This window comes from Vicugna pacos, chromosome 3, assembly GCF_048564905.1.
Source record: "Vicugna pacos chromosome 3, VicPac4, whole genome shotgun sequence".
NCBI classification, from domain to species: domain Eukaryota; kingdom Metazoa; phylum Chordata; class Mammalia; order Artiodactyla; family Camelidae; genus Vicugna; species Vicugna pacos.
In genome coordinates this window covers 64413355-64438929 of record NC_132989.1, presented here as the reverse complement: position 1 = coordinate 64438929, position 25575 = coordinate 64413355, and the positions used below count along the sequence as shown (strand labels likewise).

General features: G+C 36.7%; 1 protein-coding gene across 2 annotated transcripts in view; it reads right to left on the bottom strand.

Annotated features, from left to right (window-relative positions):
- Positions 1-25575, bottom strand: part of EDIL3 (EGF like repeats and discoidin domains 3) — a 392981-nt gene that overhangs the window by 264641 nt on the left and 102765 nt on the right. For both annotated transcript variants that reach the window (XM_006197636.4, XM_006197637.4), the window contains exon 2: positions 9152-9280. In XM_006197636.4, coding sequence (XP_006197698.1) covers positions 9152-9280 — 129 coding nt within the window. The remainder of the gene's footprint in view (positions 1-9151; positions 9281-25575) is intronic.

The following is a 25575-nucleotide window of genomic DNA, read 5'->3' as shown; positions in this document are numbered from 1 at the left end:
TCATTTGGTAACCAAAGTTTGGAAATGTAAAAATAGCCTCACTCTACCCAAGAGATCTTTTTAAGACTTGTTAATATTCTGATATGGCATGATCTCTAACAAGAAGCCTTTTTTAGACAGAGTCAGCCTCTGTTATACTACTTGATATTCTGACACTGATCACCTTTTAAAAGTTAAATATGAATATGGCTATTCAGAGTGCAAGATATATAGTGGAAATGGGTGTGTTTTTTGTTTTTTAATTTTTTATGAGCCATTTCATGTTTTGGGGCAACTGTAACCAATTTCTTATAATGAAATGGAAGCAGAAGGATGGATTAGCCATGATGAGACCTGAGGGCCACAAATTTAAAAGAACTTGAATTTATGTTAGAAAAAGAATACCAATTACCAAAAGGAATTACGCTTGGCTGGAGTATAATAGAACAGGAGAAGATAAAACAGGATAAAGCAACTTCATGTTTATTAATCTCTTCTAAATGAGAAAACCTGGTTAGAAGCCAATGCAAGTAGAGAGAAGATAAAGAGGAAGAACAAGAAATGATATGCTAACTTTGTACTGAACTACTCTCAGAAATGCAGGTACTTTGAATTCTTTGTAAAAGTGATGTTGAATATTAAGTGACTACCAAATGTCCTTTGTTTTCAGACTGAAATTTTTGATAGGTTAAATGTACACTAAATATTATTGAAATATTTATGAGTCATCTAATATAGTTTATTCTTAGTAAAACACAAGCTTAGGCTTTATATCATGTTTCTGAATCATAATGCCAGTTTCATTTAAAAGAAAAATCTCTTTTGGCCCAAATTCCCCTTGTAGTTACTGTCCTTTCTCTCCCATCCTTATACAACAAATCCATCTCAGTTTCTCCCTCTGTTCAAACATCAACCTCTTGGTCTCTTCAAATCGTCTTATCCAAAAATAGACCTCCTCTTAGTCTACCTCATTACCTGTCTTTATTTTTTAAATGGAGTTTACCATGATAAGTGTAGTAGTTTATTGTCTAGTTCGCCATATGACTAGAAGATCTGTGAAGGGAAAGCCTCTTTTTTAACGTTGATATCCTCAGTTCCAGGAAGAATGTCTGCACATAACATACTCAATAAATATTTGATGGATGGACAAATAAACAAATAAATGAATAAATTGATCAATGTCTGTTACAGCCATTTTTTAATTAAAGGCTATTTTTACAGCTGTGTTAAGCTCATGGCAAAACAGAGGAACGTACAGCAAATTCCCATATGGTCTCTGATCCCACAAATACACAGCCTCCCCCATTATCAACACTCCTGACCAGAATGTTACATTTGCTACAACTGATGAACCTACATGTACCCATCATAATCATCCAGTCTATAGGTTGCATTAGGGTTCACTCTTGGTATTGTACATTGCATGGGTTTGGACAAACATATAATAACATGTATCCAACACTACAATATTATACAGAGTATTTTTACTGCCCTAAAATCCTCCATGCTCTGCATATTCATCCCTATCACCATTCCCCAGCATGCACAGATCTTTTTCCTGTCTCCAGTTTTGTCTTTCCCAGAAGGTCACATAGCTGAATTCATACAGTATGTAGCCTTTTCAGATTGGCTCCTTTCACTTTGTAATATTCACGTTAAGTGTCCTCCATGTCTGTTCATGATTTGATAGTTAATTTTTAAAGGCTGAGTACTATTCCATTGTCCAGATGTACCAGAATTTATCCATTCACCTACTGAAGGACACCTTGGTTGCTTCCATGTTTTGGCAATTAACAGATAAAGCTGCTATAAGCATCTGTGTCTAGGTTTTTGTTTGGACATAAGTTTTCAATTTCTTTTGGTAACTGTCAAGGAGAATGATAGCTGGATCATATGGTTAGAGTATGTTATATTTTGTAAGAAACTGTCAAACTACTATACTATTTTGCATTCTCACCAGCAATGAATGAGAGTTTCCATTGCTTTACATGCTTCCCAGCATCTAGTGTTGTCAGTGTTCCAGATTTTAGTCTTTCTGATAGGTGTGTCATGGTAACTCGTTGGTTTAATTTGTATTTCCTGATGCTGTATGGTGTGCAACATCTTGTTATATGCTTATTTGCCATCTGCATGTCTCCTTCGGTAGGGTGCTTGTTAAGGCCTCTGACACATTTTAAAAATCAAGTTGTTTTCTTATTGTTGAGTTCTTTGTATGTTTTGGAAAACATTTTATCAGCTATATCTTTTGCAATGTTTTCTCTCAACTTGTGGCTTATCTTCTCATTCTCTAGATACTGCCTTTCACAGAGCAGAAGTTTAATTTTAATAAAGTCCAGCTTATCAATTATTTGCTTCCTGGATTATGTCTTTGGTGTTGTACCTAAAAAAGTCATTTTCATACTCAAGGTCTTCCAGGTTTTCCCTTACGTTATCTTCTAGGAGTTTTATAGTTTTGCACTTTACATTTAGGTCTATGATCCACTTTGAATTAATCTTTTGTGAAGGATGTCTATGTCAAGATTCCTTTTTATTATTTGTTTTGCATGTGGATGTCCAGTTGTTTCAGCACCATTTGTAGAAAAACTACCCTTGCTCCATTGTACAGTCTTTGCTTCTTTGTCAAAGATCAGTTGGCTATATTTATGAGTGTCTATTTCTGGACTGTCTATTCTGTTCCATGGATCTACTTGTCTATTTTTTCATTGATAACACACTGTCTTGAATAATACAGCATTATAGTAAGTCTTGAAGTCAGGTATTATCAGTCTTTCAACTCTGTTATATATTCTATTGGCTATTCTTGGTCTTTTGCCTCTCTGTATAAACTTTTGAATCAGTATGTTGATATGTAGAAAATGTTGAGTGGGACTGCTTGACTCTATCAATCAAGTTGGGAAAAACTGACTTCTTGACAATACTGAGTCTTCCTATCCACAAAGATGGAATATATCTCCATATATCTTCTTTAATTTCATTCATCAGAGTTTCATAGTGTTCTTCATATAAATATTGAACATATTTTGTCATACCTAAATATTTAATTTTGTGAATGCTAATGTAAATGCTATTGTTTTTAATTTCAAATTCCACTAGTTCATTGCTGGAAATACATAGGAAATCATATACAGGAAAATGATTAACTTTTGTATATTAACCTTGTGTCCTGAAACTTTGCTATAAAACCTTATTAGTTCCAGGAGAGTGTTTTGGTCGATGCTTGAGGATTTTCTACATAGATGATTATGTCATCTGTGAACAAAGACAGTTTTATTTCTTCCTCCCAATCTGCATATTTTTCTTTCCTTTACTTATCTTATTGCATTAGACCACACTTCCAGTACAATATTAAAAAGGAGTGGTGAGAGAAGACATCCTTGCCTTGCTTCTTATCTTGGGGGGAAAACACCGAGTTTCTCATCATTAAGTATGATGGTAACTGTAGGTTTTTATAGATAGTCTTTTCAAGTTGAGGAAGTTCCCCCTTATTGCTAGCCACTTTTTAAAAACTTTCCCCTAAATCTTCCAGGTGACACCATCTAGCTCTTTCTCCATGAGACTCCAGCAAAACTGATCTTGGTGAGAGCATCCATAATTCACATGGACTCAATATATATGTCCACTTCGGTCATCTTCTCCACAGTATTTGACATTGCTGATCATCCATTCCTTGAAACACTGTTTATCCTTGACTTTGGAGGCACAATCCTTTCCTGTTTTCTATTCTATCTCCCCAATCACTCCTTGTCAGACTTAATTATATATTTTACTTTCTCTACCTATTGATTAATTATTAATGAACCTCTAATCAGTTTCCATTTCTTGGTCCTCTTTTCTTTTCACAAGTTATTCTGCTTCTGGATGGATTCATACACTCCTTGAGCTTAAATAATTATCTATGTAACTATGACTTCCAAATCTATGCCTGACTTCTTCACTTATGTCTAGCAGATTCCTCAAATTCAGTACGCAAAATACTCAACTCATTTTCTGCCTCCCAACCCAGTGTATCCTCAATTTACACTATCTCAGTAAATGGCACCAAGTTGCTCAGGCCAGAAGCTGGAGATGCTTTTTCTTTACTCCTCCCTTTATCTAAAACCCTTTTATTCAATAACCTCACAAGTCATGAATAATTATCTACTGTATCCTTTAAATACTTACTGACTCTCCCATCTCCACTCCCTTTGTTGCTACACTGAGCCAAGCTAAGAACGTCATATCTGACCCGGTCTCTGCAGTAGCCTACAAATAGCCCCCTGCTTTACTCTGCATGAATTTCTTCCATATTGCAGTGACAATGATCTTTTAAAAGTACAAATCCTCTCCATTAATCTAAGAATAAAATCCAAATTCCTTATAACATCTTGCAACACTGCAGAATCTGCCACCATCACCATCTCCAGACTCATTAGTGGCCACCATGTTTCTATCTGTTTCTATCCTTTTAAGCTCTAGCCACCCTAAATTTCTTTCAGCTCATGGAATTATGACTTTTCTTATTGCCTGATTTTTCTAAAAAACATCTCCACTGTCTAGAATACTCTTAGCTTTCTGCCTGGTGGATTAAAATTAGTTTTTAGAATTATGTCTAAGTATTCTTTTCTTCGGTAGGCATGCATTCTCTGACACTGAGCTTAAAAAAGGACACCTGTTTTAAATTCTCAAGGCTCCATATTCTTCTCCTATCATAACACCAATCATATTTATCTACTTATTTATCTGCTCTCCTAGCTAAACAGCAATTCCTGTAAAATTGTTTACAACTGCATCTCTACCATTTAGGTAATTATTATTTAGTACTCAATAAATATTTGTTTAAGAATAAATGAAAACTAAGATTTTTTTTTTTAAATTTCAATCACTTATTTTGTTCTCTTTGGTTACATTAATATACTATGTAATTGGGTTGTATAATTCGTATTCATGATAAGTTTACCAAATTAATCTGATAGCATAAAAAGGAGAAATATGCCATGGAACTTGGACAGTTTAATAATTCCAGATTTACATATATGAATGCTGGAATATTCACTAGGCATAGAAATTTCTTCATGAAATGAGTGTGTCAACATTTGGCTCCAAGTTACAGTGTCATATAGGAATATGATCAGGTAATTGGCAAGTCATTTGGGGCTTAACCACATGGTGCTCTGTCTACAAGTCCCCGGGAGAAGGTAGCAGTGTCCAGTGCACATCTGTGCAAACTCTGGTAAGTCTGGCTGAAGCCTTCAAATCACAAGATGAAAATTAGGTTTTCTTTTTCCTCTCCTCTGTCACAGAGATGCTTTCCTATTGTATTTTGTGGATATTACTAGTGAGTCTTTTTAACTTTAAGAGGCCAAGTACATTGAGAGGTGTGTAGATGTGTATATAAGAGGATGCGTGAGAGAGAGAGACAGTAGAGTAGAGACAGAGACAAAGAGTCAGAGGTAACAGAGCACACAGACAAAGAACTAAGTTCATAGAAAAGCAATGCTGTCTAGTGAATGAAGTTCACAAATCTGAGGAAGTTAATTTCTCTAAGCTCCCACAAGTAGTATGGGAATGTAAGTGACGTGAGGATTGACTGCAAAGGTGGTAAAGTGTTTTGTGTTTATCTGACATTAGATGCTTTTAAAAGTACAAAAAATGGATAAGGATCTCTTGAAGTAGCATCAAGAACTTAAGATAAGGTTATGGCAAAGTAACGAGGTTTGAGGTAAAATCAAGAAGTAATTTTTATCTCTAAGAGCAGCATGTATTTAAAATTCCCCTCTCCAGATGTGCTCCAATAAAAAGAGTATATTTTTCGACTGTAGAATAAATGGAGTAATAATAATTTTTAAAGTTAAGATCAAAACTCAACTTTTTCTAAGCAAATCTAAACAAGATAATTTTCTTTCTTTTGGAAATTCAAAATAAGGAGATTCAGAACTTCATATAATCATAAAATTTATATGGCTCACAGGGTCAGTAGACATCTTAAACATATCTCCATCTCCATCTTTGGGAGGATTAACATGTAAGTAAAAATACAGCAATGGTGACAGCTCAAATCTTGTCTATTAAAATACTACATTAAAATACCTACAACTTTGGGGAGTTTTTTGATATAAAACTCCAGTACATTCTGCTTTTCTGCACTGGGGCTACCTAACAGCAGGGAAACGACAACAATGTTCCAGAAATGTTCCAGAAAAATAGTAGATGCTTTAAACTAAAATAGGCAGGATTGTCTTTAATGACCTAATGTTCACATATTTTGCACCAATAGTTTTAAAAATATGAAAAAAAAGACAAAGGTAAGTTAGATATTAAAGGTATTGCTATTAAGTGTTTTTATTCAATAAATATTTAGTATTCCCTGAATATATGCAAGAGTTAAGAAAGAGATCAAAGAAAGGTAAGAAAGGTAATAACACATCTGTCCTAAAGAAGTTTTTTTTTTTTTTTTACATTTTTATTGATTCATAATCATTTTACAGTGTTGTGTCAAATTCCAGTGTTCAGTACAATTTTTCAGTCATACATGGACATATACACACTCATTGTCACATTTTTTTCTCTGTGATTTATCATAACATTTTGTGTATATTTCCCTGTGCTATACAGTGTAATCTTGTTTATCTGTTCTACAATTTTGAAATCCCAGTCTATCCCTTCCCACCCTCTATCCCGCCCCCCCCCCCCGGTAACCACAAGTCTGTATTCTCTGTCCATGAGTCTATTTCTGTCCTGTATTTATGCTTTGTTTTTGTTTGTTTGTTTTTGTTTTTTAGATTCCACATATGAGCGATCTCATATGGTATTTTTCTTTCTCTTTCTGGCTTACTTCACTTAGAATGACATTCTCTAGGAGCATCCATGTTGCTACAAATGGCATTCTGTTGTCGGTTTTTATGGCTGAGTAGTATTCCATTGTATAAATATACCACATCTTCTTTATCCAGTCACCTGTTGATGGACATTTAGGTTGTTTCCATGTTTTGGCTATTGTAAATAGTGCTGCTATGAACATTGGGGTGCAGGTGTCACCCTGAAGTAGATTTCCTTCTGGGTACAAGCCCAGGAGTGGGATTCCTGGGTCATATGGTAAGTCTATTCCTAGTCCTAAAGAAGTTTTTAACCTGAAAATTTTATTTAATTTTCCCTTATTTTCTCACCCTTTAAAAATTATTTCACATCCTATAAAGTTATATTTAAGAAACTATGGACATTTTAAACTTGTAGAATACTTGTTTTCTATTTTTTAATGCTATAAAACCAATGCATTAAATTAAAATTGGCATAACTAATATGCTATGATAAAGCAAATATAAATTAAACATATTTCTTCCAAAAACACTTCAATATACCTCATAGAAGAATGAAGTTGCCTGAAACATAAAAACATAAAGCTTAAGGTAATATAGTGTAACTATGTCATTTCTGAATTTCAGAGGTGTTCTAGTAACATAGAATAATGAATGTAGGTAGAACTTTATTCTATAAGCATTTTATTTCCCAAAGTCTTATCAAACTATGTGGAATATGCTTAGTTTTTAAAGTGTTACTGACTATAATATCATCCTTCTGATAAAATAATAAATGTTGAATTAATGTTTAAGAATATGGCCCAAAATAATCAATTTTTTACTTCAGAATTCAATAAAGATACTGGTTTCTTAATTATTTAAATACATCTGCCTCTTCAGTTCCAGATTTGGCCCTTACAATTAGCAACAAAAACATTATACACTACAAATCTAAGGCACTGCCAACTTGGGGTCCGTGGGCTTAAAATGTAACATTAAATTTTTATTCTATTCATATATTCCTGTTAGGAATATTTATGACTATAATTTTTCTCAGAGTTATAGACTTTTGTGAGGATATGATTCTCAGATTAAACTCTGAAACTCACAGCACGTATTTGGAGACTGGGTCAAAGTGGTCACAACAGTTTTATTTCTATGGCATTGCATCAATCCCCCTAAAAGCAGCAAGTTAAAAGAGAAGTATCTTTGAAATGACTCAAATGAACAAGGTACCTTTCAGAAATAATGTAGCTAACTTTTTCAGATATAACATACTCACAGCAATGTAATATAAAAAATACAAGAAAAAACATTTAAAAAATAAAGCACACAAAAATGCAGTAACTAGTGGCTCCAAATGGCAAGTCAGTGGTTTTATTTAATTATTCTCTCATTCATTCAACCAATAGTTACTGGACTCCTACTATGCACAGAGGTACTAGGTTAGGTGCTTTAGATACAATGATGAATAATTCAAATTTATCCCATACTATAGACACTTTTACTTCTCTTTTTCAAAACTATTTTTGAAAACCTAAATAAATCTGAGTTTTCCAAGATTTATGTTGCCTGACAGAATTTTAATCCAACACATGTTTGGTTTTCCTGTATTGAACAGATATAGTCTACTTTTTTCCTTCTTAACATTGGCATGAAAAAAAATTTCTTCAAACTTAATCATGGTATTACTTTTAATCAGAGGAAAAGAATTTCTATACAAGTTTACGTCATGCTAAATTATTAAAGTATAGCTATTTTCTTACTGGGGAACTATTTGTATATTATGCAAGTTACCCTGACTCCATAACTATACATGCCAATGAAGCACCTCACAGATAAAAACATTTTGAAATGTGATCAATATTTGCCAAGCAAGTTTTTGAGACCTTGAAGAACAATGCAGCTGGAACATTTTTTCTTTCATCATGTATTTGTAGTCTTAGAAAAGTAATGATTAGAACAGCTACAACATACTGATGGATATTTTCAGATACTAAAATAAGTTCTGTTTTATCTGAAGTGACAATTTAACTTGAATAAATTGACCTGGGAATCATTTTCCAGTGAGAGCAAAATTTAAATGTATATTAATACTAAAAAGGTAGGAAATTTCTTATATTCAAGTAGTACAGGCAGTGCCTTTTATGTAGTGTGTTAATCACTAAAACAGGTTGAAATTATTTAAATTAAATTAAATTAAATTAAAAAATAATTTAAAAATAAAATAGAAATGATAAAACTGAGAGACCTACGATTAGTACTTGCTAATTAGTACACTAATTAGCAACACACAGCAATCTTACATAGAACACCCATAATGCCCTGACACCCAAACTTGCCAGTCACTCAGGAAAACAAACAGGTTAACTACTGAAATGATTAAATCTTGCACTTACCAACCTCCACAACACTAGAACAGTTGGGATCTGTGAAGCCATCTGGACACTCACAGGAAAAGGAACCATCAGACAGTCCTGACACACAGATACCTCCATTCTCACATGGATTGGGATCACAAATATCACCTGAGGAATAAAGAAACGGATATTGACTTTTTTTTGCCTTAGGCACCGAATGTACTATTTCACATACTCCATTCATCTCCCTTTTGTAAAGTCACCATACGATTTAGATTTACAGATAAGGCAGGCAAAACTCATTTGAAACCATGTGCTTCTAAGAGGGATGGCATGTAACATGGTAAAGAATTAAATTTTATAAATCAAACATTGCATACTGAATTGCCTAAAAGTTGTTAACTCAGTTGGGGGTTTTTTCATTACATGTAAATGAAATATTGTCTAATTTGTTAAAGAAGATTACCCGAAATAGCTGTCGTAGACTGGTTTATTAACTATTCCAATAAATAACCTATCTACATCCACACACTTTGCTCTGTAACTTTGCAATTCTCTCAATAAAGGGGTGGTGCTTATTTCTTGATTCCCTGGAGTCTGGGCTTGTCCATGTGACTTGCTTTGGCCAACAGGATGGTCGCAGACTTGAAGCCAGCAGAGGTTTGAAAACACACTTGAATATTTCTACTTCCTTTCTCGGAAACCTGCCACAGCCAAGAGAATAAATTCAGGCTAGCTTGCCTGAGAGAGGTGAGAGAAACATGGAAGAAAAGAGCAATGAACTGTACCACAGCAAAGAGCTAAAATATGTGGCCTTGGCTTTAGTACTGGTAGCAGATGGAATCCGGAAAGGCACTGAGAGAATGGCTACAGGAGACTAGAAAAACGTCTATCCATGTTATGCAGAGAGAAGCAGCTGGTAAAGCTGTCACCTGAGGAAACTGCATGATAGAAAATGTACCCAATGAACATTTGTAACTGAGTAATGAGATTTCTAGGCAGAGTGTTAAAGTACCACTTGGCTCTTAATAGCTGTATTTGATAAGGCACTACCAGAAAGAGACGTGTTAAAGAAAAAAACTGATGAGTTTGAAAGTAAAGAAAAGGATTATAGGGAAACCAGGACTTGTGATTGAAAAGAAAACAATTTCTCAAATCCAGCCCCTCAAACCAGTGAAGGATCAAATCCAGAGCTGTGTTGGAAAGACATGGCCTCAACAAAAACATCGCATCAAGCATGTGGCTATGAGACCTTTGTGAAAACATTTCAAGTAATTCAGGTGCACCTGAAAGACTCTCTCAGCTAAATAAGAAGGGCTTCTAGAAATCTTAAGGGTTACTAATTCCTGAGTAGCCTGATGTACCCAAAGCAGCACTGGTTAAGTCTGGGGAACAACAGGCTTCAGAGACACAGGTGTAGCTTTATTGCACAAAGAGGATGTGAATCAGATTCAGAAGAGCCCACTCAGTTTCCAAGGGAGCTTTACAGGTGGAAGTGCCACCTCATGGTGAGAAGAGACTGAGGCTTGTCAAAACTTAAAGAAGAAGCAGGACCTCCTACTACTACTTTGTATTTCTTAGGCATTCTATCCCCTGTAGAAGCTTTCTCATGAATTAATTATTTCATCTCTTTTCCAGACCAGCCACTTTAAAATATTAGAAAAATGAAAATGGAAGTTAGAATATATGTCAAATGTATAAAGCAAGTCATTAGCTATTCTAAGATGACAGACAAAAATGCATCAGCTCTGGAGCAGATATCAGAAAAGGGAGTCACGAAATAAGTGAATAAATGAGTATGGTCTGGAAACACTATAGGATTTAGTACGGCTGGACTGTGGAGTATTTGATTGGGAAAGGCTGAGAAAGTACAAATATGTCAGATCAGGAAAGATTAAAAAGTGACATCGCCATTTGTAAGATGAGGAGCCAATGAATGTTTTTAATACGTATTTTAAAGCTTTGACGTAATCAAATCTATTTTAAGAAGACTATGCTTGCAGCATTCCATAGAGTACACTTGAAATTGGAGGTTGATGACTGGTAAAGATATTTCGATAGATTATCTGTCTCTCCATGTATCTAGCTAGCCAGCCACTCAGCCATCCCCCCATTTGTCCACCCATTTGTCCATCTATCCTTCTATACCCAAGTACCTATTTTATGATAGGCACTGAGGTAAGTGCTGAATATACAGAACTAAAGATAGTCTTTGAGATCAATAAGTAACAGAGCCTACTATCCAAGATTAAAATATAGGAACAGTTACAGCACACAGCAATAAGACCTCTGATTGGTACACATGCTTCAAATTGTGGGATCACAGGAGACTTCTAAAAGGACTCAGTGCTGTTAGGTGATGCAGAAGACGAGGGGGTACATGCTCAGCATTCCAGGCAAAGAAAATAATATATACAAAGAAAAAAGATCACAGCTCACTCCAGAAACTTCAAGCAGGCCACTGTAATTGGAGCACAGATGTATATGAGGAATAGAGAGAAAGGAGCTCAGAAGGGTAGCACTGTCATATAGATAAAGGCCTTACATGCTGTGCCCACATTCTGAAGTTTATCCGTGAGCACTGGAAATCATAAAAGGACTTTACACCTGGGAAAATACACGGCCTCATCTGTGTTCTGAACGATGACCCAGGCAGCATCCTGTTGGATCAAGACTGAGGGCAAAAGGATTAAACATTAATCTTCTGAAGTAGTCCCAGCAAAAAATGATGAGGATTTTCTCTTTTTTTTTTTGCCTTTATATATATATTTATTATATATTTAATTGACGTATAGTTGATTTACAACGTTGTGTTAATTTCTGGTGTACAGCATAGTGATTCAGTTATACATGTATATATTCCTTTTCATATTCTTTTTCATTATAGGTTATTAAAAGATATTGAATATAGTTTCCTGTGCTATACAGTTGGACCCTGTTGTTTATCTATTTTATATGCAGTAGTTAGTATCTGCAAATCCTGAACTCCCAATTTATCCCTCCACACCCCCTTTCCCAACTTGCAACCATAAGTTTGTTCTCTATGTCTGTGAGTCTGTTTCTGTTTTGTAAATAAGTTAATTTGCGTCTTTTTTTTTTTTAGATTCCACACGTAAGTGCTATCATATGGTATTTTTCTTTCTCTTTCTGGCTTACTTCACTTAGTATGACAATCTTCAGGTCCACCCATGTCGTACAAAAATTTTTAATGGGTGAGTAGTATCCATTACATATATATCCCACAATTTTCACAATTTCTTTATCAAATTATCTGTCAATGGACATTTAGGTTGCTTCCATGTCTTGGCTATTGTGATTAGTAGCACTATTCCTAACCCTCTTTAGAGGTAGCTCTGGACAGGGAAAGCAACGGAGGCACAATTTAAACCCAATCCATGGAATAAATACTGGAAATGAAATGAAAGTCTCCCCAAATCATGACCTCCTCTCCCCCTAGATAATTCACCTAGAAGCAAAAGCATTATTGTTGAAATTTTCTAGAAAGCCAATCACCAGTTTAAAGGTGTGATCCTGCCTCTCTGCCTTTGTGAGTAAATGAGCACAGCTCTGTACAGCAAGACTAACAACACCACCATCTGCTCTGTGCACTGCATGATGATGTGTATAAACACCCGCTTTTTTGATAAGATGTCAGTCATATTTCTGTGAAATGTCATTACTATAAAAAGGACTTCTCCTCCCCAGACCAGGGTCTGTTGTTACAGCAATGTCAACAGATCAAGGCATATTATAGATATTTATATTGATTTATTCATACTGACAGAAGCAATGTCTACAGGAGAAAGGCAAAGCATGAACAGTATCCTAGAGGTTCTCAAGAATCCAGGCTACATTTATAACTGTACCCAAGTCAGGAACCTCTCATTCGGATCCCTCTCACTCCTACAGCCAGGTTCCTGCATAACCTAGCAACTGATGTGAGCTTCTAGTCCTGATGTACCCAGGGCCACATGAAGCCAGAATGTCTGGTCTATATGAATATCCCATTATTATGGGGAGTTTTGGTGTCTTAAGAAATCCTCCTTGTTACTGGTAGCTGCCCTTTCTAGGTGATAACCCTTAATCTAACTGGTTTTCTAGCCGGGGTGTGGGCCAGCCACACAGTACTTCTGTGGTCAGAGTCAGAAAGACCAATCTGTCCACCTCTCACTGTACCTTGCAGATGCCAGCTGCTCTTCAGCTGACCTGCTTTTTCCCTCTTGTCCTTGTACTTTTTGTTCTTTCTTTTTGCTTACATCTACTTATTTCTAACACATTATATACTTGTGAAAACTCACATTTTATTGCCATTAGTGATATTTCCTCAGTGTCTTCTTAAAAGGTAGAAAAGAGATAACAGGTTTGACCAAAATGTGTAAGATAGACTCAGGATGACACTGTGACCAAACTGACATGGGGTCTGTGGGAGAGCAAAAAGTCTGGGTTGAGTTTCAGAGCTCCTGCCTTTATGACCATGTGGCCATCTTTCATAAGGAAATACAATGGGTTTAGTTTTAAAGGAATTACTGAGTTTGAGAAGCCGGTGGGATACTCAAAGTGAAAATGACCCATAAACCTACTGAATAAGCAGATATGGAATTGGAGAGCTTCCCTTAAACGTGGACTGTTAAGTACAAATGTGAATACTGTATTCCTGTGAGAGTCTTAAAGGAAGGGCAGAGGAGGGGAGTAGAGAGGAGGTCCTTGAGCATACTAACAAATAAGTGAGAAGGAAGAAAGAAGATTCTTCAAAAGAGAAAAAAAGAAAAGAAAATCAGTGCTAGGCTCTTTCCACTGCAGTGTAAACATGTAGTTTATTCACTCAGGGTCTAGTATGTCAAGGTCTTTCTGAGATTAATTAAAGGCCCCACATAGACCTATGTTAGATGGACAATGTCAGCAGAATACAAAGTTCTGCCCTTGAATGAAGTAGAGGGAAGACCACAGAGCTCATCAAACATAATTAGGGTTGTTACAGACCATTCTCTATATCTGGTTCCCTGTATCTAATTATTAGTAGGACCCCTGTGTGAGTTGGGTTCTCCATGAAGTAAGTGCTAAAATGAAGTTAAAAGCACAGGTTTACTGAGCAGTAATGCCTAAGCAAGATAAAACGAGGAGGAAGCAGAAGTGGGCAGCACAAGTCTTCATCTTGTGATGTAGATGTGACACCTGGGGAGGAAATGTGGGTGGGGGTTGAAGGAGGAATGGGCAGGTGAGTCTTGGGCCATCATGGCAAAGTCTTAGCCAGTCCAGCTGGGATCTCCAGGAGCAAAGGCTACTTTTTAGAGGAATCCCCCAAGGGCAGAAATGACCAGGCACTAATGCCCTGACCGTGTTCCATCACTGGCTGGAGGACACCCAGGCAGAGCAAGGCTCTAAGGCTCAAGCCGGATCCTGTCGGTGCTACAGAAGGGGGTCACTGGAAGCTAACTGAATTATTTGCAGCCAAACAGCACGTTCTTTCCTGAAGGGAAATTGGAGCCAGGCACCTCCATGGGTGCCAGAGTCCCCTTCTACCCTCAAAACTGTCCTGGTGTGGACAAGATGCACAGTCACCTTGGTCAAAACCATCATTTCTTAGCCCACTTTTTCCTCTCTACACCCACTATCTCAGGGGTGCTACAGTTATAGGCTGGCACCTTCAGTAGAAACAAACTCTCTGGCTAGATTTTCAAGGCCAATTACAATGTACTGTAGGCAGTACTATCATGCTGTACACCAGAAACTGACACAACATTGTAAACTAACAATATGTTAATAAAAAAATTAAAATTAAAAAAAAAAACGCACTATCAGGACTTCTGATTCCTGGTCATTGCAATTAATCTGAGAAAGCATCAGCTCAGGTAAGAATCCTCGTTAAAATGCAACCCATTTCTGGACTTCAAATCAGTGCTTTGTCGTCAGCTTGCTTGTTTCCTGGAGAGGTGTTGGTAAAGCCTTTTAAAACTAAGATGGCGACCAGGACAAGAAGGCAGGCTCAACACAAGGAAAATAGGACGAAACACCATTTCATGCTTCTTTATTCCACTGTCAGCAGTCTCCTAAAATACACCTCTGCCTATTGTAATCTGTGTGCGGTGTTATACCTTGATGCTTCTTGGCTGGCTGGACTCACCGGCTTTAGATTAGGACAGATGTGTTTAATTTGAATCTAACTATGTTTTATGATTCCATCTGCAGTTTATGGCAGACTCAGGCAAATTAAGCTGATGCCGATTTGCCTTTTGGCAATAGAATGAAGCAATTATTTTTCCCGGGGGCAAGAAATCATTGCAGGCTAAATTTAACTTCCCATTTGCCTGCTCTTTGTACCCTCCCCCCAACTCCAGGGTTCTGCTTGGACTGGGACCATCCTGTCTGTGTTCAGTGTCTGCCTCATCCTTCTCACTGACCCACCACCTGTTGCCAGTCACCTCTTATTCAAGGTGATTCAGAGACTGTCTTATTTCACTTTATTATCAATTTGCATGATCTTTTACCCTAGATAGCAAAAGTTTGTATGCATCTATAAAATATCATGTAGCACTGCAGAAGACAATGCAAAAGGAAAAAAAAAAGACTCTAAAAACTTAAAGTCTGTACTATTATGCTGTGGTTGTGTTTTTCTTGTGAGCTCAGTATACGACCATGCATCTTATAATGCCAATGCCAGGTAAAGAAGAAAATTCTATGTTCTCCAGGAATCAGGTGGACAGAATAGCTAATTTCTTTCATTGATATTTAAACTCTTGGATGCTTCATATATTCAATTTTCCTTATATGTGAGTGCCAAAATCCAGTTCACAGATCAGAGAATCAGTGATCACTCTATCGTGTATTGATTCTCCAGGAATCACATTAGACACTGGGAGTACAGACTAGATAAAGACATGTAGGCTTCTGCACTTTTAGAATTTGTATTATAGTGGAGGGGATGGAAAGTGAAAAACTTACAAATAAATAAGCAAAGTATTGTCCATTGTAATGAAAGCTATGTTGCGGGGTGGTAGGGCGAGTAGACAGGAGAACAGGCTGATGAGAAAGGCAGTAAATAGATCTGGTTACTCAAGGGAGCCAGTCAAGGAAGGTGCTGCTTGAGCTGAAGAGGGATATTAGCCAGTCTTGCTAAAGCCTGAAGAAGAGTCTTCCAGGCAGAAGGAACAGCAAGCGTGTGGCCCCAGTGATGGGGCAAGTGAGTGATGAATTCAAGAAACGCTAGAGGCCAGTGTAGCTGGAACACAGTAACAAAGTGTCACTAAATGTTTTTCATCAGCAACACAGTTTTAGTAGGAACCAAATGATATCCTAAAGCCCCACATTTGATCCTCTGTCCTCATGATAATCAAGGGCATTTCTGCTAAGCCTATTCTTACTACATTATCAAACATCTACTGAAAATATATTATTGCATTTATATATTAATGTACTTATGTATATATATTGATACATTTTTACACATTAATATATTTACCCAGTACTGCTAATGTACTCCTGTACTCACACAGTATTGTAACTATATTAATCATTTATTTGGATGAATGCATGCATTTCCATTTTCCTTGTTCCTTAGCAATGCTAGAAGCCACCTAGAATATGTCTCCACCCTCATCCCTGCCCTCTCTCCATTTCTGCAAAAAAATCTGTATAGATGTAAAATTAGAAACAAAAAAGTGGTAACATCCCTCTTAAGCATGTTACTTCATCAACACAAGATATTTCTTCAGTATCTCTGCAAATTAAATGTGAAGAATATTAAATACATATTTATATGTGGTAAAGGAAAACAGACCGTTATTTTTGTTTGTTTTCCTTTTGATTTTTCTTAGTGGAATTATAATTGACATATGTTATTTTTGTATTCCTTTTGATCTTTTTTAATGGAATTATAATTGATATACAACATTATATTAATTTCAGATGAACAACAAACACAATGATTCAGTATTTCTATACATTATGTAGTGATTATAAGTGCAGTTACCATGTGTCACCAAAGTTATGACAATATTATTGACTTTATATTTACATTATATCCCCATGAATTACTTATTTTATAACTAAAAGTTTGTACCTCTTAATCCCCTCATCTATTTTACCTGTCCTCTTACCCTCCTACCCTTTGGCAACCACCAGTTTGGTTCTCTATGAGTCTGTTGTTTGTTCATTTGTTTTGTTTTTTAGATCCACATTTAAGTGAAATCACATTGTATTTGTCTTTCTCTGTCTGACTTCTTTCACTTAGCATGACACCCTCTATGTCCATGCTTACATGAGCAGTTAATCTATGACAAAGGGGGAAAGAATATTCAGCATTGAAAAGACAGCCACTTCAAAACTGAACAGCTACATGAAAAAGAATGAAACTGGACTACTTTCCTACACTATACACAGAAGTGAACTCAAAACAGATCAAAAATTTAAATGCAAGATCTGAAACCATAAAATTCCTAGAAGAAAACAGGCAGTAAGCTCTCTGACATCTTTTCATAGCAGTATTTTCCTGGATATGACTCCTCAGGCAAGGGCAACAAAACAAAAGTAAACAAATGGGAATACACCTCACTAGAAAACTTCTGCACAGCAAAGGAAATCATCAATAAAAGGAAAAGACAACCTACTGAATAGAAGATATTTACAAATGATATATCTGGTACATACATAAAGAACTCATACAACTCAACATCAAAAATAAAAACATAGTCAACTAAGTATATAGTCAACTATATACTTCAATTAAAAAAAAAGAAAGAAAACCTTAACTCTCTCTGTTAAGTGATGGAGGCAAAAAGAAAAATCTCATGTGATTGTGTAATAAAAAATTGTGAAAGGCTTTGAGAAGAAAAACAAAAAATAAAAAACCAAAAAAAACCCTCCAAACGATCTGATTAAAAAATAGGCAGGGGATTTGAGCAGACATTTTTCCAAAAAAAGACTTACAGATGGCCAACAGACACATGAAAAGATGCTCAACATCACTAAGCACCAGGGAAATGTAAATCAAAGCCACAATGCGAAACAAGAAACCATTTAAATTCATGTTTCACAACCACAACAATGCAGGTCTGTGTATTACAACCTCATCTTCAGTGTATTGCTCTCCCATTGAACTTGGCAGCTATACTATCATTTCATTTAAAAACAGAAAGAAAATAAAGGCTTTGTCTTCAATTGCACAAGTTAGAATTTGAACTAACCTGTAAACAGAGTACTTTGCAAAATGAGCCAATTCCAGTACACAAGTGAGCAGTAACTCTAGTTAAAAAGAGATAAAGTTCATGGGGATTTGCATACTCAAACTGGTAAAACTCACAGAAAATGTTAGCACCCTATGACTTACTGCCAGTGAAACTGTACAGAACAAATAAATGTCACTTTCTGAATCAGCAATAGGCCTCTCAATTTATTTTGGTGACTCTGAAGAGGCTATTTGTGTTGAATATTGAAATTTTATTTGTTGTATGTTCTAATGAGTATGATGCATAGATTTAATTTTAAAGCCTTCTTTCACAAGTTAAATCTTATAAGTGTGGCCAGTGTAAATATCCACCCCCAAAATTTATATAGTTCCAAAGATCTGATCTGCTTGTTAGCTTTAAAACAAATTTAAGTTGGTATTTCAGACCATCCAGCAATTAGGAAGAGTAGAGAAGGAAATAAGATAAAAATGCCAGTAAGAATATGTTTATCTGCATTGAGATGAACTGTCATTTTACCAGAAAATCATGGGAAATGCTTGTAATAAAAGACTATCCAAATGGTGTCCACAGAGCCCCAAATGACCATATTCAGCCATAGAAGAAGACACAGATCTAAGGAATGAATGAAGAAATTTCTAAGACTCACTCAGAGGCACAGGAAAGCTAATTTAAAGCAGAATGTTTCTCAGCTGTTAGCCAGGGATTTATCCCACTATTTCTAGACACTTTTTTTCTTTTTAGATAACTTTTCAAATGCTAAGGGAATATTGTGCTGGAAAGAATTAGGAGAAAACCAGCAATAATTGTTGACTGTTGACTACCTGAATTTTACATCCTTTAACACACAGCTACAATCAAGGCTAACTGCATGAAAAGACAAAAATATTTGGGGCTCTACATTTTGAAAAAAAATCTTTTGGCATATTTTGTATTTTAAAACACTCTGGAGAGTCCCTTAAAATAACAAAATCTAGAGTTTTTAGAATGGAAAGGGACATTAGAGATGATCTAACCCAGTGGTTCTCAAACTTTGCTGTATATTAGAATCACAGAGGAGATTTTAAAATTCCTGATGCGCAGTCCAATTCAATCAGAATCACTGGTGTTGGGGCCCAGCCTTCCACATTTTTTTTAAAAAACTCATCCAAAGATTTCAATTTATTAGAGAAGAAGGAAAATGAATAAGAGGAAGTGAGGAAGGAAAGAAAGAAAAGATAGAAAGAAGGAAGTTAGTTTATATTTTCCTACCTTCAATTAAGAGGAAAATAAATGAGGAAAGATATTTATTTGACTAATGTTCTTTGCTAGTATACTGTGGGTTATGAAAAAAATTATTTGCAGGAAGCTAGAATCAGCAAATTAAAAATAAAGGTACAGAATGTGTTAGGGAGAGTAGAATAGATACTACTCACTACTAGCATATATTGAATTTTCATAGAATAATTAGCTTAAATTTTACAAAGTACCAGAAAATTCAACCATATACTGGAATTCCCAAGTATTTTTTGACTATATTATTTCTACCTGTCGGAGCCAGCCGACAATCGATCAGGTCCAGAAACCTGTGCTGCAGGACTGAGAAAAGGAAAGACGTAACAAAGAGACAACAAGACAAGAAAAGTTGGGGTTGAGAGGGTCTCACTCTAGCCCGCAAGACGCTAGGTCAAGAGTGGACGACGAGTTTATTTCTTGCAGTCAATTTATATGATTTTAACCCATTAGCTCATACATTCCTGCCTGTAGGCAAAGGTATTGTTTTAAGGCGTGTACTAAAACCATTAACTTGTATATTGTTACAGACATCATTATTGTTTACAGTTCTTGTAAAACTAAGATTAAGAGTTCCTGGAACCAAGATGATAAGCTAAGACATTGTTCCTCTAGGCTAACATCGTGACTCCTATATATTTAGCTCAGGTGATTGTTCTCTAAAAAGATTACTGATTTGTGTGCCGATTGTATCTCTCCCTCTGAAGGTCCTTTGTGACTTAGTAGCTCAAGGATATTTCCTCAGGCATAGGCGCACCTGGTGCATTCTTTAGTAAAAGGTGTGGCGGGACAGAGATTGTTCTGACTCAATTGACCTTTGAGCCGGGCGCCCCGCACTGTGGGAGTTTAGGCCCAACCTTTGTGCTCGGCAGCCTCAATCTCAGAGCCTGGCGCCCTGCACTTTGGGGTTTTACGCCCAAGTTTTGTGCTCGGCAGCCCTCCGTCACGAGCGGCTCCCCGCACTACCTATGAAGCATATCCATCCATTCAGTTCATATTAACTGAAGCCCATCTACATGCCATTAAGTGATAATTGCTGTACATATTATGGGGCCCCTGATAGTCAATAATCTGTTCTTTAGAGTCTAACAAAAGACAGGTAGTTCTATGAGAAAGGAAATATCTAGTGCCAAGGGAGCACAAGAGAGGGACACCAAACTCAGCACTGTGAGTCAGGAAGCCTTCCCAAAGCAAGTGATCTCCAATTCAAGACCAGAGGATTAGCAGAAACCAGCCAGGCAAAGGGTGGGACCAGAGGTCCAATGCAGAAGGGAAAGCTTTGCAAGTGCAAGGAGCACAGTCAGAGCACGAGCTTAAGAAACAGGATGCAACTCACGTTAGCTAAAGAGATGAGAGCAAACAGGAATGGCAAGGGGCAAGACTGAGGAATAGGCATTGCCCAGGCAATGGAATGTCTTTAAGACAGTCATAAGAAGTCTGGGCATTCCTGAGCATAAAGGACAGTGATTGAAGGGTCTAAGCAGGAGGGTGACACGATTTGGACTTCAGGTAACTCACCCTAGATGTAGCGTGGAGAAGGGATTACAAAGAGGCAAAGTCTAAGGGTGACAGACCAGCTAGGAAGCGGCAAAGTGTCTTCTGGAACAAGGGACTGCTGGCTTACATTACAATACCAAAAACTAAATGGAGAGAGGAGGATTCCAAAAGGTATATTGAGAGACAAAATTTATAGGTCCAATTTGACGGCTGAAAAGGAGAAGAACTAAGAATGAAATTCCTATTATCAAAATTTAACAAAGAGCTCTCCCTTTCATTTTGATAGAAAACATGGTCTAAGGAGCAAGTTTGGGGATGGTGGTGAAGGAGGGGAACCCCTTTTAGGGAACACCTGGACTGAAGTGTCTATAGACATCCACATGCAGATATCCAGTAAGAAATTGATTTTAAGGATTTGAACCTGTGGAGAAAGATTCAGGTTAGAGATAGAGAAATTTGCATCAAGTCGATCTATTAAACCATGGGAAGGTAAACAAAAAATTCTGAGAAGTGTTTTTGGAAACATGGTCTAGATGCAGACAGGTATTTCTACATTGTAAATGCTTTGAAGTTCAGAATCATTTCAACTTATTCACCAAGTCTCCCTGCTCCAACACACCCCAACCCTGACAAAGATCAAAGATCAGTGCCTGGCACATAGTCAGTGTTTTTCAAATAAAATGTTACCTAAATGAAAATTGGGTAGGGCACAGGGGTTGGAAATGTATTTAAAATGGCAGGAAAATGACAGTTTTGGTGATGATGGGAAGCAGCTACCAGAAAAGAAGAGGTTACAGATGCAGAAGAGAGGGAATGCTCAAAAGGATAGGCAGTGAGAAAACAATATGATGATGGGCTTCAGAGTACAGGTGGAAGGAATCCCCTTCAGTGTGAGGAGGGAGACTGACATTATATGAAGTATGGCCTGGAATGCCTAGGTGTCTGGAGATGCTGTTAGACAAACTGACAAGATACGGCATTTTCTCTGTGGTATAGGGCGGCTGGAAATGGGATGGGATTAGAGGCTTGAGAAGAGTAGAAGGTAAGGAACACACACCTGCAGTAAATAAAAGGTTGCTGCCTGGAAAAGCTTAGAAAAAAGACTGAGGGAAAGCACTGAGGGTAGAGCTGTGTTTGGGGACAAGAACTGACAGAGGCATGTACTCAACCACGTATCTGGTAAGCGGACAGCAGCTGGCACTCACGCAAAGTAAACAGCCTGCTCCAGGTTTGTTGCTGTACCAGATGGACGTGTTGAAGGATGACAGAGCAAAGGAGTGACACCTGATGGCTTCTAATTTCTTGAAAAATGCATAATTAAGATGGCTTATTGAATTTTATACTCTAAGATTATATATTTTTAAAATGATGCAAAAATCACATAAACCAGTGAATGGTTCATTCAGAGAACATTGCAGTTCTTCAGTTGACAGCAAAGGACAAACTAAACAACAGAATTTGGCTGCTGTGTATAAATAATGCAGTACATCATGATGATAACACTGAGACCATCAATCCTTGTCAGGACACTAACTCATACTGACTTTATAAAAACAACCAGGTGATACAAAAAAAAGATGAAATCCAGTGCCATGTCCACTGTGGAACTTTCACATTGTCTTCTTACTTAGACCTTAGATTGTGAATTCCTCCTTTTCTAAGTGTAAAGCTGCTAGACCAAAATTGAAACATAACCTCCAAGGAAAATGAGTAAGAAAATAAATTGTCTCAACTAATCACTTATTAAGCAGAGTGACCCAAAGACACAACAGGACATTTTATTAATTGCTATATAACCCATTTTATCAATTTTTCAGGCAGAAAGGATATGTCATATTAAAATTACAGAAAAAAATTTTGAGGTCTAATTTTGTGTTTTGTTTAGAATTTTCTTTTAAAAAGTCCTAATTTAAGATGGCAGTAGAATGACAGTTTCAAACTACAGTGTGAAAAAGCTCAAGAAATATATGTTACTGTTTTAAGTGCAGCCCCAATTATTTATTCCTAGAATCTTTAAAGTAGTATCTTTATTCTTAGTATCTTTAAAATCATCTCATTACATAACGTGTTTACAAACTGTACCACTGAACCTGACTATGTTCATCCATTTGGTGGGTGGAGAAAAGAAATTACAAAATTTAAAACTAGTCCTCTTTCAACCAAAAATAACCATAGACACCTATCTAATTTTATGGATGTAAATCATTCAAAAAGTTAGATTTAGATCTCGATTAAACTTTGTAAAAAGGAAATGATTTCCTATTCACCTTTTACAGCAATATTTTCACATGAAAGCAACACTTTATAGACTAGCTGCTCAACACTCTAATTCCAGGCAGTCTCTAACATTTCAGAATTTATATCTTTTATCCACAGACAAAACAGTCTTAGGAGCAGAAACATAAATCTCTTTGATAGGCCACTCTCCGTGGATGCGCTTACTGATAAACATGACAACAAATGAGCTCCTTAATTCTTTTAACAAACATGGAATCTGTTGTTCAGATTAATGGCTATACGGCTAATGTGTTTTCCTAATACAGGGGAGTTCCCGACAACTAACTTAGCGCAAATCAGAAATTATGGGTGTGCTCTTACCACCTTCCTGGTTTTCAACAGGTATCAGGTTATTGCTATAAGCACTCCAATTTGCATCTTTGCAGGGGACAACTTGATCGTAAGGACAGAAGCAAAGTGCCCTTTCTTCAGGAGTTCAGAGGTCTTACTGGAACTCCATTTAGAACCTCACGGCTTTTATACTAAAAAAGATCAGGGAAATACTTAGGAAGTGGAACTATGTTATCCCTCTGGCCTACCAAATAGAAATATGACTTGCTGAAAGAAGCCATTAAGCACAGAATCGGAAAACTCTTCAAGAACTTGAGTGCATTAAAAATCACATTGTCTCTGGTCTATCAATAGTCTTGACTCCGTCTTCGATCACACACCATGAGTCTTTACCCAGCATTTAATCTCTGTACCCCTCCTGTCCTCACTGCTGGGATCATTTGATACCTACCAGCTCTTTCCCAGTCTCTGAACTGAAATGGGAGAGTTTTATGCAGCTCTAGCCCAAGGCTCAGAACCTGGCATCAGTTTCTCTCTGCTGTGAGTGAGCTTCTGACTTTGTCTCTCTTTTCTCACTGGTGAAATTACTGTCTCTGCAGTTTTGTCAGAGATTCTCATATAAGAATGGTGTGAATGCAGTTTAGAATCATCTGGGGTACAGAGCCTCAAACTACATGAACTTTTGGGGACCTCCTTGTCCCAGGCCCCATAGTGCTCCTTTTTGACCTAAGTGTCTTGGTGACACAAGTATCCTTAGTCCTAAACTCATGCAATCTGCTCCTGAACATTTTTTTCTGATACAAATAACCTGCTAGCTTAAATTTCAAAATTTCACATATCCCTGGATTTGTTCATTCTATTACTAGACCAATCTGTTAGAACATTTTATTATTTTATAGTAATACTAGTATTTTTTGTGCCTTAACTATGTGCCAACATTATACTAAATGCTTTATGAGTATGATATCACTTAATCCTCATACTCTCTATGAGAAAGTTTGCTGATATTGTTAATAAGCCTTATTTTACATATGAAAAAACTGAAATCTACAAAAGTTGCAGTTTACGGTTCGTGACACTGGGTTGAGATTGCTTACAATAATGTACGTTAATTTGCAAACAATGTGTACATATCATTCCATTCCTCCTTAATAGGAGCAGTTTCCAATTTAGTGCCAACAAGATAAACTGAGTTTTTGTCGCCTGGGAAGAAAACATAAAGGATGGTCTGTTTAACTGCATAACTAATCCAAAAGATAAACAAATTGGAGGCTCTTAAAGCTTTAAGTCTATTCCGAATGTGGGCCACAAAGTGAGTGAGATTATTGTTGGCAGTTTTCCCAGACCCAGGGTTAGGAAACTTAAGAGGCAGATCAGTAGATCTACGGGGTCTTCAGAGGACCTAGCTTCCCTCCTGCCGGCCCCCGCCCCCCCAACCTTGAGGTTGGAATAGCTCTTTCCAGAGATCATTACAATTTGTCAGCATGGGGCCAATATACAAATGCTGTTAGATCTTGTCAAAATCCTGAGTTAACGGAAAAAGCAGGAAATGTTCTATGAGCTTTTTCTAGAGTTGAAGAAAGGAAAAGAAAGGTCTGGAAAAGCATACACAAAGAGATCAACAGTGAACATCTTTAGGGAGATTACAAGAGTATTTAAATATTCCTCACTGTGTTTATTTTGTAATGTTTCCTACAATTATATGTACAGATTCTTGGTAATAAGGAAAAAAACTTCATTAAAAAACGTATGACATTTATAAATCCAATTAGCAGCTAGGTAGAAGCAGAAAGGGTAACTACCAAGGTTGAACTGAGAGAAACAGAGGTTAGTGAGCCTTATGATGGGCCATGAATGTTTAATGTTTACTAACGCGGGGAATACTGACAAAGTGCTCCTAGGAACTCAGCCTATTCTCATCACAGACACATTGCAGGCATGAGCTCT